The sequence below is a fragment of the Pongo abelii genome, chromosome 4 (assembly GCF_028885655.2).
Source record: "Pongo abelii isolate AG06213 chromosome 4, NHGRI_mPonAbe1-v2.0_pri, whole genome shotgun sequence".
Classification (NCBI taxonomy): domain Eukaryota; kingdom Metazoa; phylum Chordata; class Mammalia; order Primates; family Hominidae; genus Pongo; species Pongo abelii.
Genome location: NC_071989.2, coordinates 79,790,455 through 79,809,561, shown reverse-complemented (window position 1 = coordinate 79,809,561; position 19,107 = coordinate 79,790,455). Strand labels below are relative to the sequence as shown.

Here is a 19,107-nt window from a genome sequence, read left to right as displayed (position 1 = left end):
ACAATCTCGGCTCACTGCAAGCTCTGCCTCCCAGGTTCATGCCATTCTCCTGCCTCAGCCTCCAGAGTAGCTGGGACTACAGGCGCCCGCCACCACGCCCGGATAATTTTTTTTGTATTTTCAGTAGAGACGGGGTTTTACTGTGTTAGCCAGGATGGTCTCGATCTCCTGACCTCATGATCTGCCCGCCTCAGCCTCCCAAAGTGCTGGGATTACAGGTGTTAGCCACTGTGCCTGGCCAGAATTTTTATTTTTTAGAGACAGAGTCTTGCTCTGTCACCCAGGCTGGAGGGTAGTGGTGGAATCATGGCTCACTGCAGCCTCAAACTCCTGGGCACAAGCTATTTTCCTGCCTCAGTCTCCTGAGCAGCAAGGACTACAGGCATGTACTATGTACTACTGCACCTGTTTTATTTATTTATTTATTTTTTTGTAGAGACAGGGTCTCCCTATGTTGTCTTGGCTGGTCTCAAACTCCTGGCCTCAAGTGATCCTCCCCCTTCCCAAAGTGCTGGGATTACAGGCAGGAGCCACTGTGCTAGGCCTGAAACTTACACTTTTCAATGATGAATAGTCAAAAAAGAACCACCACATGACACTCATAACGATGATATTTTTAAAAAGAGGAAAGGAACACAGTAGGACAAAATTAAGAAAATAACTGGTACAGTGGCTCACGTCTGTAATCCCGGCACTTTGGGAGGCTATGGCAGGCAGATCACTTGAGGTCAGGAGTTCAAGACCAGCCTGGCCAATATGGTGAAACCCTGTCTCTACTGAAATACAAAAATCAGCTGGGCATGGCCAACATGGTGAAACCCTGTCTCTACTAAAATACAAAAATTTAGCTGTGCACACGCCTACTAAAATACAAAAATTTGGCTGGGCGCATGCCTGTAATCCCAGCTACTCAGGAAGCTGAGGCAAGAGAATCACTTTAACCCAGGAGGCGGAGGTTGCAGTGAGCCGAAATCACGCCACTGCATTCCAGCTTGGGAGACAGAGTGAGACTCTGTCTCAAAAAAAGAAAGAAAAGAAAAGAACTGGCCAATGAAGAAACCCTAATTGAAAAATATTTCCATGGATATAGAAGATAGAAATGAGAAAAATGAACAAGATCACGTCAATCAAGTGGAAAAAAATCAGGCAGGCCTTAGATTTCTCCACAGCAATATTTCATACTAGAAGACAGAAAAGCAATGCCTAAAAGTACCTCAAGAAAAGCAAATGTCACCTTGAAATTGTAAATCTGGCCAAACTGTAGTTCAAGTACAAAAACAACAGGCAAATAAAATAATTTAAAATACCAATAACTCAGGGGATATCGTTCCTCCAAAGAATTTACTAAAATACTCACTTCAGCCAACAAAGAGAAAACTGGAAAAACAACTAGCACCAAACAACCTACTTAACTATACAAAGGACTCAAAAGTGGGGAATATGGCTATAGTACAGAGTGTAAATATTATATGCCTGGACAATGAAGCAATGTTAATACTAATGAAAGAAAGAAAAGGGAAAGAGATGAAAGGTAGAAAAGGCATTCCCATTTCCTTATCTTTATTATCAGCAGGCCAAAAAATATCACTTCAAACTGACAAACCAAGTACATTTAAGAGTAAAGTGAACACTATCAAAGTAAAATACCAGCTAAAATTGAGTATTGCATGGGGGAGGAAGAAAATAAGATGAAAAACAGAGGAAATATAGTAATTTCACCATTACTTATATTAGGGAATTAACAGGTCTTGTCAAAAGAATTAAATAATTAAGAAAATCAAAACTATGGTTTTAAAGTCACCACTAGAGCAAAAATACCAACTAGAGAAAATAACCACATGGCATAAGAGAGTAGAAAAAGTTATAGAAAGAGAAAGCATCAAACGAGACCCAAGATCAAATATATATCACATTAATATAAATGGATTATATTAAAAGATTAGCATCATATTATAAAGCAACACAGAAATTTATGCAGTATATAAGAGATAAAGCTAAAACAAAACAATTCAGAAAGATTGCAAAAATAAAGGATAGGAAAAGCTGTATATCGGTCAAATGCAAACCTGATCAAAACAAAGAGAGAAACAAGCAAAAAGAGGGGTGGAGATATTAATACTAGATAAGGTTGAATTCAGGGCAAAAGCAGTCAACATGACCTAGATAGGCACTTTATAATGCTAAAGTGAGGGATTCACAATGATGATGTAACAGTGATGATATATCTGTGCACCAAACAGTATAACTTAGACGTAAATAAAGAAAAACTACAGGAGCTGTACAAAGAAAGAAAAACACATGCCTTCAAAGAGACTTTAATTCACCTCACTCACCTCATGACAGACTAAGAAGACAAAATAATTCCCCTGGACAGCAAGAGAAGCTTAGAAAGTTAAAGAAATGATCTTGGCCCAGCAGAAGCCTGGAAAGTGTATAACCTCTTAAGTCTTGTCCTTCAATGACTCTCCCCAGCAGTATACGGAAATGGATCACCCTCACGTTTTGATTTCTAATTAATAATAAGAGTTCTCCAGCTATATTTTACCAGCCAGGAAAATAACCTGGCTTGGTTACTATTTTTCTGCTGTAAAATTTCCTTTTACTACATAGGAAACATGTAAAGCACTTCATATTTTTTAGGCTCTGGAATAGGAAATCTCAGGAGAGGCTCTTCCAGAGAGATGGTGTTCCAGGGTTCCAGCTCTAACTCTGTCCATCACTGAGGCATGACCTCAGGGAGGTCCCCTCTTATGTCTGGGTCTCTGCTACCTCCACCTGTCCAGTCAGGGGAATAAGGCTAAATGATCACTAAGGTCTCATCCAAATAACAGTAGTAGTTGGATGTAACTATGAAATATGTGATGGATCCCACTTCTACAATGGGCTGACACAGCAGTCCTCATTCATCTGAGGCTAATTCAACTTTGGAGAGCATTAAATTAAACTGTTCTCTGAGAACATTACAATGTAATCTGATGACTTGCAATTTTCATTTTAATTACTTGAGAAATTTCTCTACCCTTCTATTTAGAAATGCATGTTAGGTCTCCAACTGTAAATAAAATCATTGTTTTGCCAGTGTAGGTATAGATATAGGTTGCCATGGCAACAAAGGCATTGGTCTCTTTATGGTGACTACTTCTTTACGACGCAGTCAGAAGGAAAAAAAGGAAAAGCAAGGACAAATAAAAGTAATGAAGTCCTGGCCACTTCCAATTTACTTATGTACACCACAAGGCTTTACCTGATTCAAAGCTAATGCCACAGCGAAACAGGATGCTCTCCTGGAGAGAATTTCTCCTTTGAGTAGAGCTTCTTCTCCTAATATAGTACAGATTTTGAAAGACTCAGGGCTATTCTGTGAGGAGACAGGATTGTTCGATTAATGTTATGAACCTTTAAGTTCAATAAAATGATTAATAGCGCTCAGTATTTACAGTTCCTTTTGTAAGGATTTCCTAGAGCTTCCCTCAAGCCACTTAAAAGATTAAGCCCCATATAAAGACTATTTGCAAATACACCAGGCTACTGATAGGTTAGCAGGTCAAATCTAAATTAACTTTATTTTTAAAGCTCATTTTCAATTTTCTGAATTGAGGCAGTTTTAACCAGAAAACATACACATCTCTTTGCATCTGCGCAGGCTAGTTTCTAGACACAGACCCCATAATTTACGAGTATAAAGGTTCTGCCTGCTACTATATGAAATAGCTGATTAAGGCTCAACAACACCAGGAAACTTTTTCTGGGGGATTTCCAATCTGAAAATATTCATATGTCAAATATTTGAAAACACGAACACTAATTTGAACATAAATTATAAAAGAATCCCATGAAAACAGAAACCTTTAAAAAAAAATCCAAGAATGTCAGTGATATAAAAACAGCAGCGGTAAAACCAAATCCTCTTCCTTTGTGCATGCTGCGGGGGATTAGGTTTATGAGAGCAGCCTGGCTGTGCAACTATGTCATCTGTCATAACGGGAGTTGCAACTCCTGTCAAAATAGAGTTCAAATGGGATGAGAGAGGACAGTTCCCAGAATTGATGTGGAATTTGTACTGGCTGACCAGATCACTTTTTCAACTCATCTCCACTGGGTGAAATAAGTTATTCTTGGACGCGACACAGGGGAGAAAAGTCCTCTGGCCTTTCCTAAGCAGAATTTATTTATTTATTTTATTTTTTGAGACAGAGTCTCGCTCTGTTGCCGAGGCTGCAGCGCAATGGCGCGATTTCAGCTCACTGCAACGTCTGCCTCCCCAGTTCAAATGATTCTCCTGCCTCAGCCTCCAAAGTAGCTGGGATTACAGGTATCTGCCACCACTGGCTAATTTTTGTATTTTTAGTAGAGACAGGGTTTCACCATGTTAGCCAGGCTGGTCTCGAACTCCTGACCTCAGGTGATCTGCCTGCCTCGGCCTCCCAAAGTGCTGGGATTACAGGTGTGAGCCACTGCGCATGGCCTCTAAGTAGAATTGAAATTCTCGTCATTGCAGTGTACACTCAGGGAGGCATCCCTAAGTAGAGGACAAGAAGGCTGGGAATTACAATGCTGAATAAGTGATGCTCTAGTGCTATGTGGTTTGTTTGTTTTTTTTTTTTTTTTTGGCCTCCTAGAATCATAGAATGGTATGAATGGAAAGAATTATTGAATCCAGAGGTCAGCAAACTATGACCCTTGGGCTAAATGTAGCCTACAGCTAAGAATGACTTTAACATTTTTAAAGGCCTGTAAAAACAAAAACAAAGAATACGGGGCAGAGATCATATGAGGCAGAGACATATGTGGCCCCCAAAGCCTAAAATATTTACTATCTAGCTTTTCATAAAAAAAGTTTGCTGACTCCCAAATCTAACCATCTCATTTGTAAAATGAGATAGGTGGTCAGTTCACAGCTATATAAGTCATATATATAAGCTATATAATACAAAAGTTGAGACTAGACTCCAAGTTTCTCAATTTCCACTTGGTTTTCTTTCCACTATAACCCAGCTATCCCCTTGTTTTGGAAAACTGGTATTGCTACACTCTTCAGGGGAGTTTTTCAACAGCCCATGTTCTACTTCGCTTTGTGTTCCTTTGTTTTCAGTATAAAGAGGTTTTGTGTGCCAGGTTTCCAAAGTTTAAATGACACGAATGACAACAGTAATACATTAAACATTGATCATTTCACTATTTCAATGATCATTCACTAAACATTGAAGAAAGAGTTTCTATGGACAAGAAATAATCCTGGTACAGTAATAATAAAATAACTTTTTTTTTTTTTTTTTTTTGAGACAGAGTCTCACTCTGTCACCCAGGCTGGAGTGCAGTGGCACAACCTTGGCTCACTGCAACCTCTGCCTCCTGGGTTTAAGCAATTCTCCTGCCTCAGCCTCCAGAGTAGCTGGGATTACAAGGTGCATGCCACCACACCTGGCTAATTTTTTGTATTGATAAAAGAACGTATAAGTCATGGTCTCTGTCTTCAGACTTCATTTTCATGTCACATACGTTTATTAAAGAACTACTGGATACCAGGCACTGTGTTAGGTGGTGGGATACAAAGAAACCTCAAGGAGCTCACACTCAAATGGAGAGAATGGAACATGCATCTGCTAAGTACAACATTAAGCTGTGTCAGAAGTACCAGGGAGGTGATACAAATAGAGCACAATTAAGGGATATCTGGAGGTGACAAACATCACTTCCAGTTTCGGTGATTACAAAAGCCTTCACATATGAGGACAAAGTAGTCCTTGAGCTTACCAATGAAGGAAGCTAAGATTTCCATAGACAAGGACAACAGGGAAGATGGATCTAGCAGAGTCCAGCATGCGAGATGACTTTAAAGCAGAGCCTGAACCCAACACATTGCCTCTTGTTCTCACTATCTACACAATCACCAGAGAAGAGTGAAAGATGAAAAAATTACTTTTCCCATAAAACTGTCTGATATGGCTAACTTGAGTTTTCTAAAAATAAAAACATTTAAAATTAAAACATTTGCACCAGATGGAAAACAGATTTCAGAGGAACTGAATTTTATTTGTAAAGAGAAAAAAAATCCTCTCTCAAAGACTACACACAATGCTCTCAAAGTTAAGAGGAAAGAGTCTTACCAGTTTGTAGCAAATTGCAAAAGCAAGAACATAGGTATCTGTGGTGAACTTCACATTTTGGTTTTTCATCTCTATCAATACTTCCAAAGCACCTGCCAAAAGTGAAGAGTGGATCGCAGTGTTAGAGTTCCTCTACTGTTGGCCCCCAAAGCTCTTATCTGTTCAGCACTATCTACAGAAAAGTGTATTTCAACAAAATAAAAGCTATTCCTCAAAGTCATTTAGCAACTAACTAAATGTCGAAATAAACTATCAGGTCAAACAGGAAGAACTAATGTTTTAAAGGCTGCTTCACAATTTTAGCATAAGTAAAATCTGGGATATTTAGTTTAAGGGATGACATGCAATGCGATGTTTTCAAACTTCCTAAGGTCTCCAGAATTCAGCCACTTATCAGGGATATAAGAATCATTTTTGCATGACTCATTTTTCCCCCTAATTCCTATGCCAGCAAACATGGCAGAATTTTTCAGCAAATAGAAATTGCAGTACTTACTTTTATATTTGCCTTTGATAAATAACATATCCATCAAAATATTGAATGATGTGGAGTCTGAGAAGAAACCTCGTAAATGCTAATGAAGAAGAACAATACAGTTTGGTTAAAAGTTAAAACTATTTATTGAGGAGGTACTTTTACTGTCTCTTATCTAGCCAGGTCTTATTTTTCTGCATACTTTACTGATTTGGCCTTCTGAATTCTCTAATATATTTTATATACCCAGGTTTTATTTTTGAAAAGTTGGCCAGGCGTGGTGGCTCATGCCTATAACCCCAGCACTTTCGGAGCCCAAGGCAGGTGGATCACGATGTCAGAAGTTCAAGACCAGCCTGGCCAACATGGTGAAACCCCGTCTCTACTAAAAATACAAAAATTAGCTGGGCATGGTGGTGGGCACCTGTAATCCCAGCTACTCAGGAGGCTGAGGCAGAGAATTGCTTGAACCCAGGAGGTGGAGGTTGCAGTAAGCCGAGATCATGCCACTGCACTCCAGCCTGGGTGACAGGGCGAGACTCCGTCTCAAAAAGAAAAAAAAAAAAGAAAAAAGTTAAAATGCTGTCCACTCTCTTGGCTGTCATGCTGAGAGGTACAGCAAGAGATCTCTGGGTTTCATAATCACCATGAAAGACGTCTTTAAGGAACCATCACCTGTCATGCTTAGGAGAAAAGAAACTAGACAATTAACCCTGGCAGAGTGGTCCTGGAAACTAGGTGCCAGCTATTAACATGAAATGGCAGCTATAAATATACTTGAGGACTAAGGCAGGAGGGTCTCACACAACTATGGTCTTTTTTTGGCAACGGATAATACAGAATTGATTACTCGCCTTTTGAAATAATTCTCCAAAACAGTGGTTCTCAACATTTTTTTCCAACTTGTCTGTATGTATTTATTTAATTGACAAATAAAAATTGTACACATTTGGCCAGGTGTGGTGGCTCATGCCTGTAATCCCAGTACTTTGGGAGGGAGAGGCGGGATCGCTTGAGGCCAAGAGTTCAGGACCAGCCTGGGCAATACAGCAAGACCTCATCTCTTAAAAAAAATAATAAAAATTTAAAAAATTAGCTGGGTGTGGTGGCACAAGGCTGGAATCCTAGCTACTTGGGAGACTGAGGTGGGACGATCACTTGAACCCAAGAGTTATGAGACTGCAATGAGCTATGATAATAGTGCCACTGTATTCCTGCTTAGGTGACGGAGCAAGACCCTGTATCCAAAAAAAAAAAACCCAAAAAACAGTATGTTGTTTTGAAATATGTATATATTACAGAATGGCTAAGCCAAGCTAATTAACATACGCATTACTTCACATACTCATTTTGTGTGGTGAAAGTACATAAAACCTATTCTTTAGGCAATTTTGAAGAATACGATACATTGTCATTAACTATAGTCACTATGTTGTACAGAGAAATCCCTTGAACTTATTCCATCTTACTGAAATTTTGTATCCTTTGACCAACATCTTGCTAACATCTCAACATTTTGTGTGCCATGATAATGGGACACACGGTATTCAAATGTGTCATTAAATGCCTTGCTCAAGTTCACTCTTTTCTGATCACCTACTATGCAGACCCTGTTCTAGGTGCTGAGAATAAAGAAATGATAAACAGGATATACACCCTGCTCAAAACCCTACTAGGGTTTGTAATCTAGTAGAGCTTAAATTCTGGTGGAGAAGACAGTGAATAAGACAAGTGAAAAAATATTAATTTCAGCTATTAGTAAGGTCTATGAAGAGCAAGTAGAGAAGATGGATGGAAGGTAGTCAGGGAAGGCACTGTGAGAAGAGACCTCAGTGAGGTCAAGGAGGGAGCCTCAAGGATAAGAATGCAGAATGTTCCAGTTAGAGGCTGTGAGCTCACCATGGCTGAGGAAGAACACCAGGTCCAGAGTGAAGTCAGCAAGGGAGAAAGGGGAGATGGCACAACGGGCCCCCTAGGTCAGAGTCAAGGGTCTGGGTTTTCTTCTAAGTGTGAGGGAAAGCCACCAGAGCAGCCCCAGCCAATGGAAAAGCATTTTGAGTCACCAAGGATATTTTAGAATCACAATGTATGTGACTCTAAATTTTCAATTAGCCTCATTTAAAAAAGTAAACAGAAATAGACTAAATTATTTAACCCACTATATCCAAGATGTAATTTCAACATGTAATCAATATAAAAATTAACATACATTGCAGTCTTTTTATAATAAGTAATTAAAATCCATCATATATTTTATACTTACAGCACATGTAAATCTGAGTTAGCCACAGTTCAATGACGCCATGTGGCTACCGTGCTGGCAACACTACAGGGTTGTAAGTAGGGAACAAGAGAAGTTCGGGTAGGAGCAGGATTAGGTCCTATGTCACTTACTCGAATTTGTCCATTCTACTCCAGAAAATTTACCTATACGTGACTTTTTCATATACAAGCAGGATTAAAAAAACCCCTTTGCTTTCATCTTTTTTATTTTTGTTTTTATCACCATACTCATAGCTATGACTTATTACAGTGGGAAGCTTTTGTTTTCCTTTCACTGAAACACTAACATATGTTTATTAAAAAGTCAAATAATACAAAAATGTATAAAGTAAAAAGTGAGAATGTTTAATAATTCTACCTCCTAAAGATAAAGTGATTTAGTGTATATCTTTCCAGTATATATGTATTTATATTTTGTTAAAATGTTAATGTTAATGTGTCTTTTTTTATGGAACAAAAAAAACAGGATCAAACTATCTGTACTGTTCTGAAACAACCTTTTCTCTGCTTACTAATATATTATGGTCATCTTTCTAATACACAGGTGTCATTAAATAGGGGCAAGCCTAGAGTTAACATGCCTACCATGTACAGAGAAAATTTTGTATAAAAAAAGAGTAAGAGGCAGAAGAACAACTCAGCTTGTTATGTAAGTTCCTAAATATACAAAAAGGTACCTGGTGGCCAGCCGTGGCCCCAAAATTTAGCAAATGTTTCTGATTATGGGAAACACAGCCTCATGAAAAGCAGTCTAAGCTTACACTCCCCCAAAGTGATGTTTCTGTTCTCTACATGGCATTTGGTAATCAAAATGACTTTATAATGAATGAATGAATTTATAATGTCTCTAGGTCCTAGTTTCTTTATCTACAAAATGGAAATCTACCTTATCAGGGCTATTGTGAGAAACAAATAAAATGAAACATTTAAAGTACTTAAAAACAATGTTGAAGAGATAGTAAATATTCAATGAGTAGCTGTAAAAATAATTATTTACTTTTGTTTTTAGGAACAGAAAGTCAGAATATGTGATGGAAAGTATTTTGAAAATAGAAAAGCACTTCCCAAATGTAGTCTTCAACCAGAAAAATACAAATACAAAATCGAGAGGGAATACAGGTAAAGGACAGGAATGTCAGTCTTTAAATGGAGACTGTCTTAAGCTCTTCTCTATTGAAAGCCCCTAAAAGAGCAGGTGTACAACCCACATTGATACACATCCAAGGTAGGATCATCTGTACCTATACCTCTTCCACACTTGTTCTACATTACTCCATCCCCCTTCACACAAACTGACTGCAAGGAAACTTAAAAATGCAGAGATGTACTCATTCAGCCCCAGCAGCCTTTCTTTGAAAATCTAACTCAGGAATAATGTATATAGAAGAGATGCCTTTTCCAGTATCACCAAAAACACACACACTGGCAGAGAAAACAATTAGGAAACAATAACCTGGTCTTTCACGAGCTCCACTGCAGATTCCTCGAGATTCAACTCGTAACACAACCTCATAAAAAGCGGTCCAAATTTATACTCCCCCAAAGTGAAATTTTTGTTCTCTGCATGGTACCTGGTAATGAAAATGATTCAATGAGCCAAAAGGTAGGACACAAGAAAAAGGACAGACACAGACTACGGCATGTACTGTGCCAGGTGCTGGGACACAACAGAGAACGAAGTTCTCTCACAGTCTGGAGGGGGAGAAGTGGAGATTTCAGACAATCAGGAATCCCGGAGTGCAGAAGTATACCAATCATTTAAACAAGTAAACAGAATTTACAGCAGACTGACATAAAATAAAAGAAACAGAAGAAAAATATATGTTGTAATCATTCTCTAAATTTAGAAACAACCCCGAGACTGAGTGTGAGCACACCTTAGGAAACAGCAGGAGTCTAGTAGCATCTGTAAGTGCATTAGAATGGGCCCCACCCAGAGGAGAACAAGGGAAAGAAGTGAGGGTGATGCTCTGTGCTCCTGGAGGCTGGTTTCATCCTCATGTAGGATGGCAGACAACCAACAGTCACATTTACAATTTACAGCAACTCTCTGCTTTTCTAAGCTTGGGAAAGGTACACCCGGGCTACGATCACCTGGCTAAACAAATTAAATGTGGTTTTGAACATTTAAGTTTTAGGAAAAGGCTAATCTCAAAGACAATGATGTCTTCTATGTGGCTGGAGATTTCTACAGGCAGCCAGTCTGCCAGTCAGAACTGCATATCACTACTGTAAATTTACTTTCAATAACCAACTCTTTTTGCTTTAGACACCAAGAGGACAATATGTGACAAAATCAACACCTCATGATTACATGTAAATCAGATTTTAGAAAGACTTATTCATTAAGAATCTTCATATTCATATTTCTTTTAGATTTAGATTCATATAATGAGTGAATCTAAAATACCTTGGGGAGAAGCGCTGATGACAAAACAGGATACTTTTTACCTTCTGCTTAAAATCATCGAGGAGTCAGAGTAGTATTATGCTAGTCTATTCTAAATGCATATACTACAATGATACCATAATAGAATGATGAGGTGTACTTTGATACATTTCATTATCCACTTATAGAAGTTACAAATAGGCCGGGCACAGTGGCTCACACCTGTAATCCCAGCACTTTGGGAGGCCGAGGCGGGCGGATTACAAGGTGAGGAGATCGAGACCATCCTGGCTAACATGGTGAAACCCCGTCTCTACCGAAAATACAAAAAAAAAAAAATTAGCCGGGCGTGGTGGTGGGCGCCTGTAATCCCAGCTACTTGGGAGGCTGAGGCAGGAGAATGGCATGAACCCAGGAGGCGGAGCTTGCAGTGAGCCGAGATCGCACCCCTGCACTCCAGCCTGGACGACAGAGCGAGACTCCATCTCAAAAAAAAAAAAGAAGTTATAAATAATATTCATTGCTTCATTACAACACTTATAAATTAAGTTTTTGGAAGGCAATATAGGATAGTGGTTAAGGGTTTTCAGGCTCTGAATCCAAACTGATCATTCAAATCCTAGCTCTTCTACTTGTGTGACGATGAGCAAATTAATTAACTACTCTGTGCTTCCGTCTCCTCATCTGTAAAATGGAAGGAAGAAGAGAACCCAACTCAGTTTTTTTGTGAAGATTAAATGAGATGATGTGCCTGGCACACAAGTCTTCAACATATAAATCTTTATAAAACGTAAGGCATGCTAAGGAAAACATCTTCAAAAATCAACATATTTCAGTAAATATTCTCATGAGAAACCTGTGCCAGATTAAAAGCAAAAGAAAGCAAAAACAAGTTTCTGATTTGACATTAACATGCTAAATGACATTCACATTAATAAAAGTGCTAGAAAGTCACTCAGATAATGAACTGCCTTCTGGACAAGAAATGTTCAAGAGGATCTAAAATTCCTCAATAAACCAAACAGCATTTGGTCAACATAATGAGGGTATTAAGATGCTCCCCATTTTTGGCTCAATAAAAAGCTTATGTTTCAGCTCATGACTCTCCTTTCCCAGCCACAGGCTGCGTGACTCAGGGAGAAAGAGAACATGTTGGTTGAGCCTTGGATCTACCCATCTTTCCACTTGTCCAGCTGTCTACAAATAGAGGGGGAAAAGGTCAGCAACTGGGTAGAGATTTATTAGCATCAGTAAAGGAATTGAGTCATACTTTGAATATTTATGATAAAAATAAGAGTAGAAAGAGTGTTCAGAGTATTTATCTCATTTTACTACTCTTATAAACATTGAATAGCTTTGTGTAGTAAAATGAGAGGAAAACATGCCAAAGGGAAATGATTTAACTTTGTGAAACTGAAATACAGAATTAAGTTTGTAGATACAGTGTGACTTTAAATTAGCATAACACTTTTGGAAAATAATCTGACAGTTATATATTGATAAACTTTACAAAGTTCATACCCCCTGATCCCCAAAAGGAAACAAACAGTAAGTTTTATGCAGCGAGTTTCTCATCATGACATTATTTATACTGGTGAAATATTAGAAAAAACTTCAATGTCCAACAATATGGGCATAGTTGATGAAAATACCTAACATATAATAAATAATGTATTGCCATTAAACTATGATTCCTAAGGATATGATTAACATGAAAATATTTATATTTAGAAAATTATTATACAGCAATAACTAACAATGTAAAGCAAAATCTACCAAAATAACGAAATCTTTACATCTGTGGAAAAAAAAAACGCAAAAATATTAACAGTGGTTTCTTAGATGGGAGCAACAGGCCCCAAAGATGGCTGCCATCAATTTCTTCCTTCTCTGTATGCGCATATGGTTCCATCCATCCAGAGGTAGAATCCTTTTCCCCTCCCCTTGACTTTGGTCTGGCCAGGCAACTTGCCTTAACCAAGAGAAGCCACGCCAATTCTGGGCAGCTCTATCATGCCTGGCAGCTCCCATCTGGGCTGTGGGCCAGTGCAGCTCAAACTCACAAATGAATAATGAGGCACTCCAGAAAGACAGGGAAAGGCCACATGGAAGAGCAATGAGGCATCACAAACTCAAGAGAGGCCTTCTTGGACCGTGTAGTACAGCCCAGCTACCAGCTGACTGCAGATGAGTGAGTGGCTTCATCTGACACCAACCAAGAACTGCTCAGTGGAGATGGGCCTGAATTCCTGATCCCAGGATTATGAGAAATAATAAATAGTCACTGTGTTAAGCCATTAAGTTCTGGTGTGGTTTGTTATACAGCAACACACAACTGAAACAGCAGAATTTGTGATATATTACTTCTCTCTACTTTTTGGTGTTTTTCAATTTTTCAATGAATTTTTTAATTTTTACTTAAAAAAAGACTTTTTTTAATGTTATAAAATTAATGTCCACTGTAGACAAGTTTGAGAAATCAGAAAAATATACATTTAGATAAACAAAAAATACATAATCCATAATTCCCAGAGAACCAGTTAACTTTTGGTAGAGAATCTTCCAGTATTCTTTATATGATTATCTTGTATTTCTCTCTATAAATGTACATATAAACGCAGGTTCATATATAGAAACAGATCTTTTAAAAATGGAAAGGAGGGCTGGGCGTGGTGGCTCATGCCTGTAATCCCAGCCTTTGGGAGGCTGAGGTGGGTGGATCACTTGAGTCCAGGAGTTCGAGACCAGCCTGGCCAACATGGCAAAATCCACTCTCTACTAAAAATACAAAAATTAGCCGGGTGTGGTGGCAGGCACCTGTAACCCCAGCTACTTGGGAGACTGAGGCAGGAGAATTGCTTGAACCTGGAGGTGGAGGTTGCATTGAGCTGAAAGATCACGCCACTGTACTCCAGCCTGGGCAACAGATCAAGACTTCATCTCAAAAAAAAAAAAAGGAAAATAGTTAAAAAAAAAAAAAAGGAAAAGAGCAATGAACTTAATTTCAGAAATGAAGTCTGTTGATTTGATGTCATACTGCTCCCTGATAAGCAAGGCCTTTGCTGGCTTTCCCAGTGGCAGGCTATGCTTACATGTGAGTTCTTTCTGACATGGGAAACTTTAATAATGGATCAGAAAGGTATAGCAGGACTGGAGGAGGGAAAATAGGAGTCCACTGAAAGGATTTAGGTGAGAGACATTAAAGCCTGAACTAAGACACTGCTAACGGAGAGAGAGGGAGGAAGGCTGGAGCTGAGGGAGATACCAAGGAAGTGGAACCAAGAGGATTTCTTACCCTATCAGGAAAGAGAGGCAAATGACATGAGAGTAAAGAGGCTCAAAAATATCTGTCCTGAGTGACTAGCCAGTGAGAAGGAAAACAGAAGAGGAGTGAATTTGTACATAATGAATTTGAAGACCTAGGTGATAAGTCAGTGATAGGCTGGTAACTTCTTTAGACATAAAATATCTGCTTTTCTATCCTTAGCACCCAGCATATAGTAGGAACCCAGTAAGTGTGTGCTCATTAAGTGAATGTAAGTGTCTGGAGTTCAAGGTAGGCATCTGAACAAGAGATCTGGAAGTCACCGGTATAGAGGTGGCAACAACTTCAAAGTGGATCAGACTGCTCATAGAAAGGAACAGAGTAAGAAGGGAGAAGGGTGGCAACATTCCAAGGAAATGCCTTACCTGTAAATAACATTTTTAGCCAGTTCCACATGGTCCCGGGACTCACACAAATGTAGTAAGGTTATCAACTCCCCCTTCAAGATGAGCTTGTTCTGGGTCAGTTTCTCTTTCAAGTTTCTAAAATACATTTCTGGAAGAAAGCACAGTATGGTGACCATCACTCAGGCTGACTGGGAGTATAAGGAGTCTGACCTCAGGAAGACGGGGAAGCCCAACCCCGGCTCACTGCAGAGGGACACTGAGAGGGGTTCAGGAACACACAGCTGCCATCACTGGCCAATCTCCTCTAGAACAGTGTCAGCAGATGGCATCTGTCACAGGAGGCAGAGACATGGGCACAGGGCCAGGCCCACTCAAGACTCTCTCAAATAAAATCTGTGGGGTAAGAGCTCAAGAATTGGCATTTTTGATTCCCTAGGTGATCCTCTGGTATACTAAAGTTTGAGAATTACTGTTCCAGAGGCTTAGCTCAAATAACTGAATCTCTAGGTGACTCATGAGAAAAAGAAAGAAAATGTAGCCAGACACCCAAACCGTCAACTGGCAGAGAACCAAATGGGAAAACTAAAAAGAAAATGTGAGTTGAAGGTAGGTTTGTCCACAATGGTGGACCCACATGACTCATGTTTCTTTCATTTGATTCAACCTCACCTCTTTTTCATTCCTCTTGGTCTCTTTTTACTCAGCTGTTAGAAGGCATGCCAAAGTAATATGTAATGGGCAGGAGGGAAAACAGTCCTCCAAACAGCAGCAGTTTTTCAGTGACAGAATCATTTCAATGTCATCACAGTCTATCATTCTCCCATGTCTTTGTATCTGATCAACTGTGGGGACAAAAACCAAAAGGAGGCACCTCTTCTTGGCATCAATAAGGGGCTTTATTCCCACCAAAATGTGGGGTGAAAAGCAAAGCAGGCACCAACCAAGTGTCTGCTTTCCAGAAGGCAGAACTGTTGTCAGTATCAGAAGCTGCCAGGAAATAGCTATAGGATTTGTTCCAAGGCCCAGAGCTTTGAAGGAATGCTGCTGAAAGGAGAGGCACAAATACATCTAAAACACAAGAACTAGAAGCAGAGGCACTGTTCTCAATTTAAAAGAAAAGACCTACTAGGTTTGAGATAACACAGTGGCTCTTCCAATTTTTATTTGCAGAACCACGTAACAGTTAAAGGCTCTAGAGATGGAAGGACCTAGGCTGAAATCTAAGCTCGGCCACTTGCATTCTGATGGAGACCCTTGCTCTGAGACTTGACTCCTCATGTGTAAAGTAAGGATCGTGGTACCTTCTTCACAGGGTTACCTGAGATGATATATGTAAAGCATTTGCCATAAGGTAACTTCCAGTAAATAGAAACATTATTGTTCTCATTTTCATTCCTTGTGTCACCTGTTAGATCTAAGAGGATTTAGTCTATTAAATATTTCTAAGCAACTTCCAGTCTAAAAAGTCTCAAGTCATCAAAGAGATGACGTTACATCTTGTACTTCTTAATCTTCCTTAATAAACCTTAAGAGGCCGGGTGCAGTGGCTCAGGCCTGTAATCCCAGCACTTTGGGAGGCCGAGGTGGGTGGATCACTTGAGGTCAGTAGTTTGAAACCAGCCTCGCCACCATGGTGAAACCCCGTCTCTACCAAAAATACAAAAAGTAGCCAGGTGTGGTGGTGCACGCCTGTAATCCCAGCTACTAGGGAGGCTGAGGCACAAGAATTGCTTGAACCTGGGAGGCAGAGGTTGCAATGAGTCGAGATCATGCCACTGCACTCCAGCCTGGGTGACAGAGCGAGACTTCGTCTCAGAAAAAAAAAAAAAAAACACCTTAAGAATCCAGTATTTCAACAGATAAAACTTGTGTTTTAAAACAAATCAATCAACATTTGTTTATCATATAATCATACTCAGAAGTATCCTTCTTTGTGTGAGACACCAAGAAGGGTAAGGAATAGTTCCTGCACTCAAAGAACTTAAGTGTTTTGGAGAGGGCAAGCTAAATTTATACAAAGCTACCTGAAAACAATGATGGAGGAGGTGACACATGAATACTATAAACATAATAAGACTCTTCTGTCCTGTTACAACACCTATTACAACTCAGAGTGGACAGAATAGTCCTGTTACAACCTTTATTATTATGACTCAGAACAGACCAGGTTGGTGAAAGTGGAGGGGTACCAGTGAGAAAGGAAAGGGCTGAATCAGGTTGGAGAAATGGAGGAGGGGGGTATTCTAGGTAAGGGAATCAGCATGAGCAACAGAACAGAACTGGGAATGACAGGTGTGGAGGGAAAAGTCATGACTAGATCAACCAGAAACCGCCCTAGAAAAGGCGGAGTCCATCACGGGAGAGCCAGGATGCCAGAGAAATGAGTATGTTAATAGTGTGGTATAGAAAAGAGTACCACTGTGGGCTCTCAAAATGATAAAAGGTTGACAGGACTTTAAACATATCAGTCTGACAACAGAGCAGATTGGCACTGATTATATTAATTGCCTTTGAGAACATGTATACAACTGCCACAGCCTTATGAAGACTATGACAACTGGAAATCACAACTGGATGACATGAAGCCCTAACTGCAAACCTCACATAGATCTAAAATACCTGGGGTAGAAAGAAAAGACTGAAGTGAAATCTAGATTGAGCCTACTCAACTGGGGATAAATATATTCCCCCCATTCCAAAGGTTTATTTTTTTTTTGCCCCCTATATGGTATTATATAACAGTATGATTAGTGGAGCAGTGAGAGAACATTGATTTCTGGAGGACTGAATTGTGAGGGAATGGAGGCAGAAAGTATCAGGATGGGTGCAGTGGCTCAGGCTTATACTTTAGGAGACTGAGGCGGGATACTAGCTAGAGCCTGAGAGTTCAAGACCAGCCTAGGCAACACAGTGAGACTGTCTCTACAAAAAAAAATTAAAAATTAAAAATTAGGCGGCATGGTGGCACTGTAGTCCTAGTTACTCAGGAGGCTAAAGCAGAAGGATTGCTTAAATCCAAGAGTTTGAGGCTGCAGTGAGCTATGATGGTGCCAACTGCACTCCAGCCTAGGTGACAGAGCGAGACTGTCTCTTAAAAAACAAACCAAAACAAAGAGAATGTTAATGTGTTAATCAGGAGCTCACAAACATCTGGCAGTGAGAGGAAGGAGAGCTGGGTCTATGGTTGAAAAAGTCAGTAGGGACACCAAGAGTTATTAAAAAAAAAAAGGAAAGTCTTAGATGTGTTCATAAAGGAGGATCAAGGAGGTATATCCACAACCCCCAGGGACCACTGCTGCATCCACACACAATAAAAGGTATGAAATGCTGGGAAGAACTCTATGTGCAGGAGGGAGAGAATGAATGCAACAAGATTTCTCAGGTGCTGAAAGGGAAAAAGACCTAGGGTGGTGTTCTTGTTTTTAGCTTTTTATAACAAAAATTTTCAAACATACCCAAGAAATGAAAGAACAGGATAGTAATCCCCCTCACTAAGTGCCATTACACAGCCTCAATCATTATCAATATTTTGCTAATTATGTTTCCTCTACACTACAATCCTCAAACACACTGGATTTTTTTTCAAAGCAAATCCCAGATTTATCTTTTTTTTGAGACAGGGTCTCACTCTGTCACCCAGGTTGGAGTACAGTGATGTGATCATGGCTTACTGCACCTTAGACCTCCCAGGCTCAAGCAATCCTCCCACCTCAGTCCCTGGAGTAGCTGTGACTACAGGCACGCACCACCACGCCCAACTAACTTTAAAAAAATTTGTAGAGATGAGGTCTATGTTGCTCAGGCTGATCTCAAACTCCCTGGCTCAAGCAATCCTCCTGCCTTGGCCTCCCAAAGTACTGGAGTTACAGGCATGAGCCATCATGCCCGGCCAAATCCTAGGTTTGGTAGTCAGGTTTCTCTTGTTTTTTAAGAAATTTTTGATCCTACTGACTTTTCTAGCACAGAGTGAAAAATACCAAATGTATCATCACACACAGTACTGTTTTGTTTCATTTGATTTCATTTATATATAGATATGTTTGTGTGTACTGAGATGCAACATAAAATGCATTTTTCACTGAAGGTTACATCAAAAAGTTTGAAAGCTAATCATCTGAAGTTCTTAAACTTTATTGTGCGTATGAATGATCTGGGGCCTTTCTAACTGCATTTCTATCAAC

The 19,107-nt window shown here is 39.6% G+C and overlaps 1 protein-coding gene across 1 annotated transcript in view; it reads right to left on the bottom strand.

Annotated features, from left to right (window-relative positions):
- The window catches only part of PTCD2 (pentatricopeptide repeat domain 2), a gene marked incomplete at its 5' end in the record, with an annotated part of 38,648 nt that overhangs the window by 17,333 nt on the left and 2,208 nt on the right, over window positions 1–19,107 (bottom strand). Inside the window, 5 exon segments of the mRNA NM_001133394.1 lie at window positions 3,245–3,358; window positions 6,108–6,199; window positions 6,604–6,682; window positions 10,319–10,436; window positions 14,945–15,074. Of these exon segments, the coding sequence (NP_001126866.1) occupies window positions 3,245–3,358; window positions 6,108–6,199; window positions 6,604–6,682; window positions 10,319–10,436; window positions 14,945–15,074 (533 nt within the window).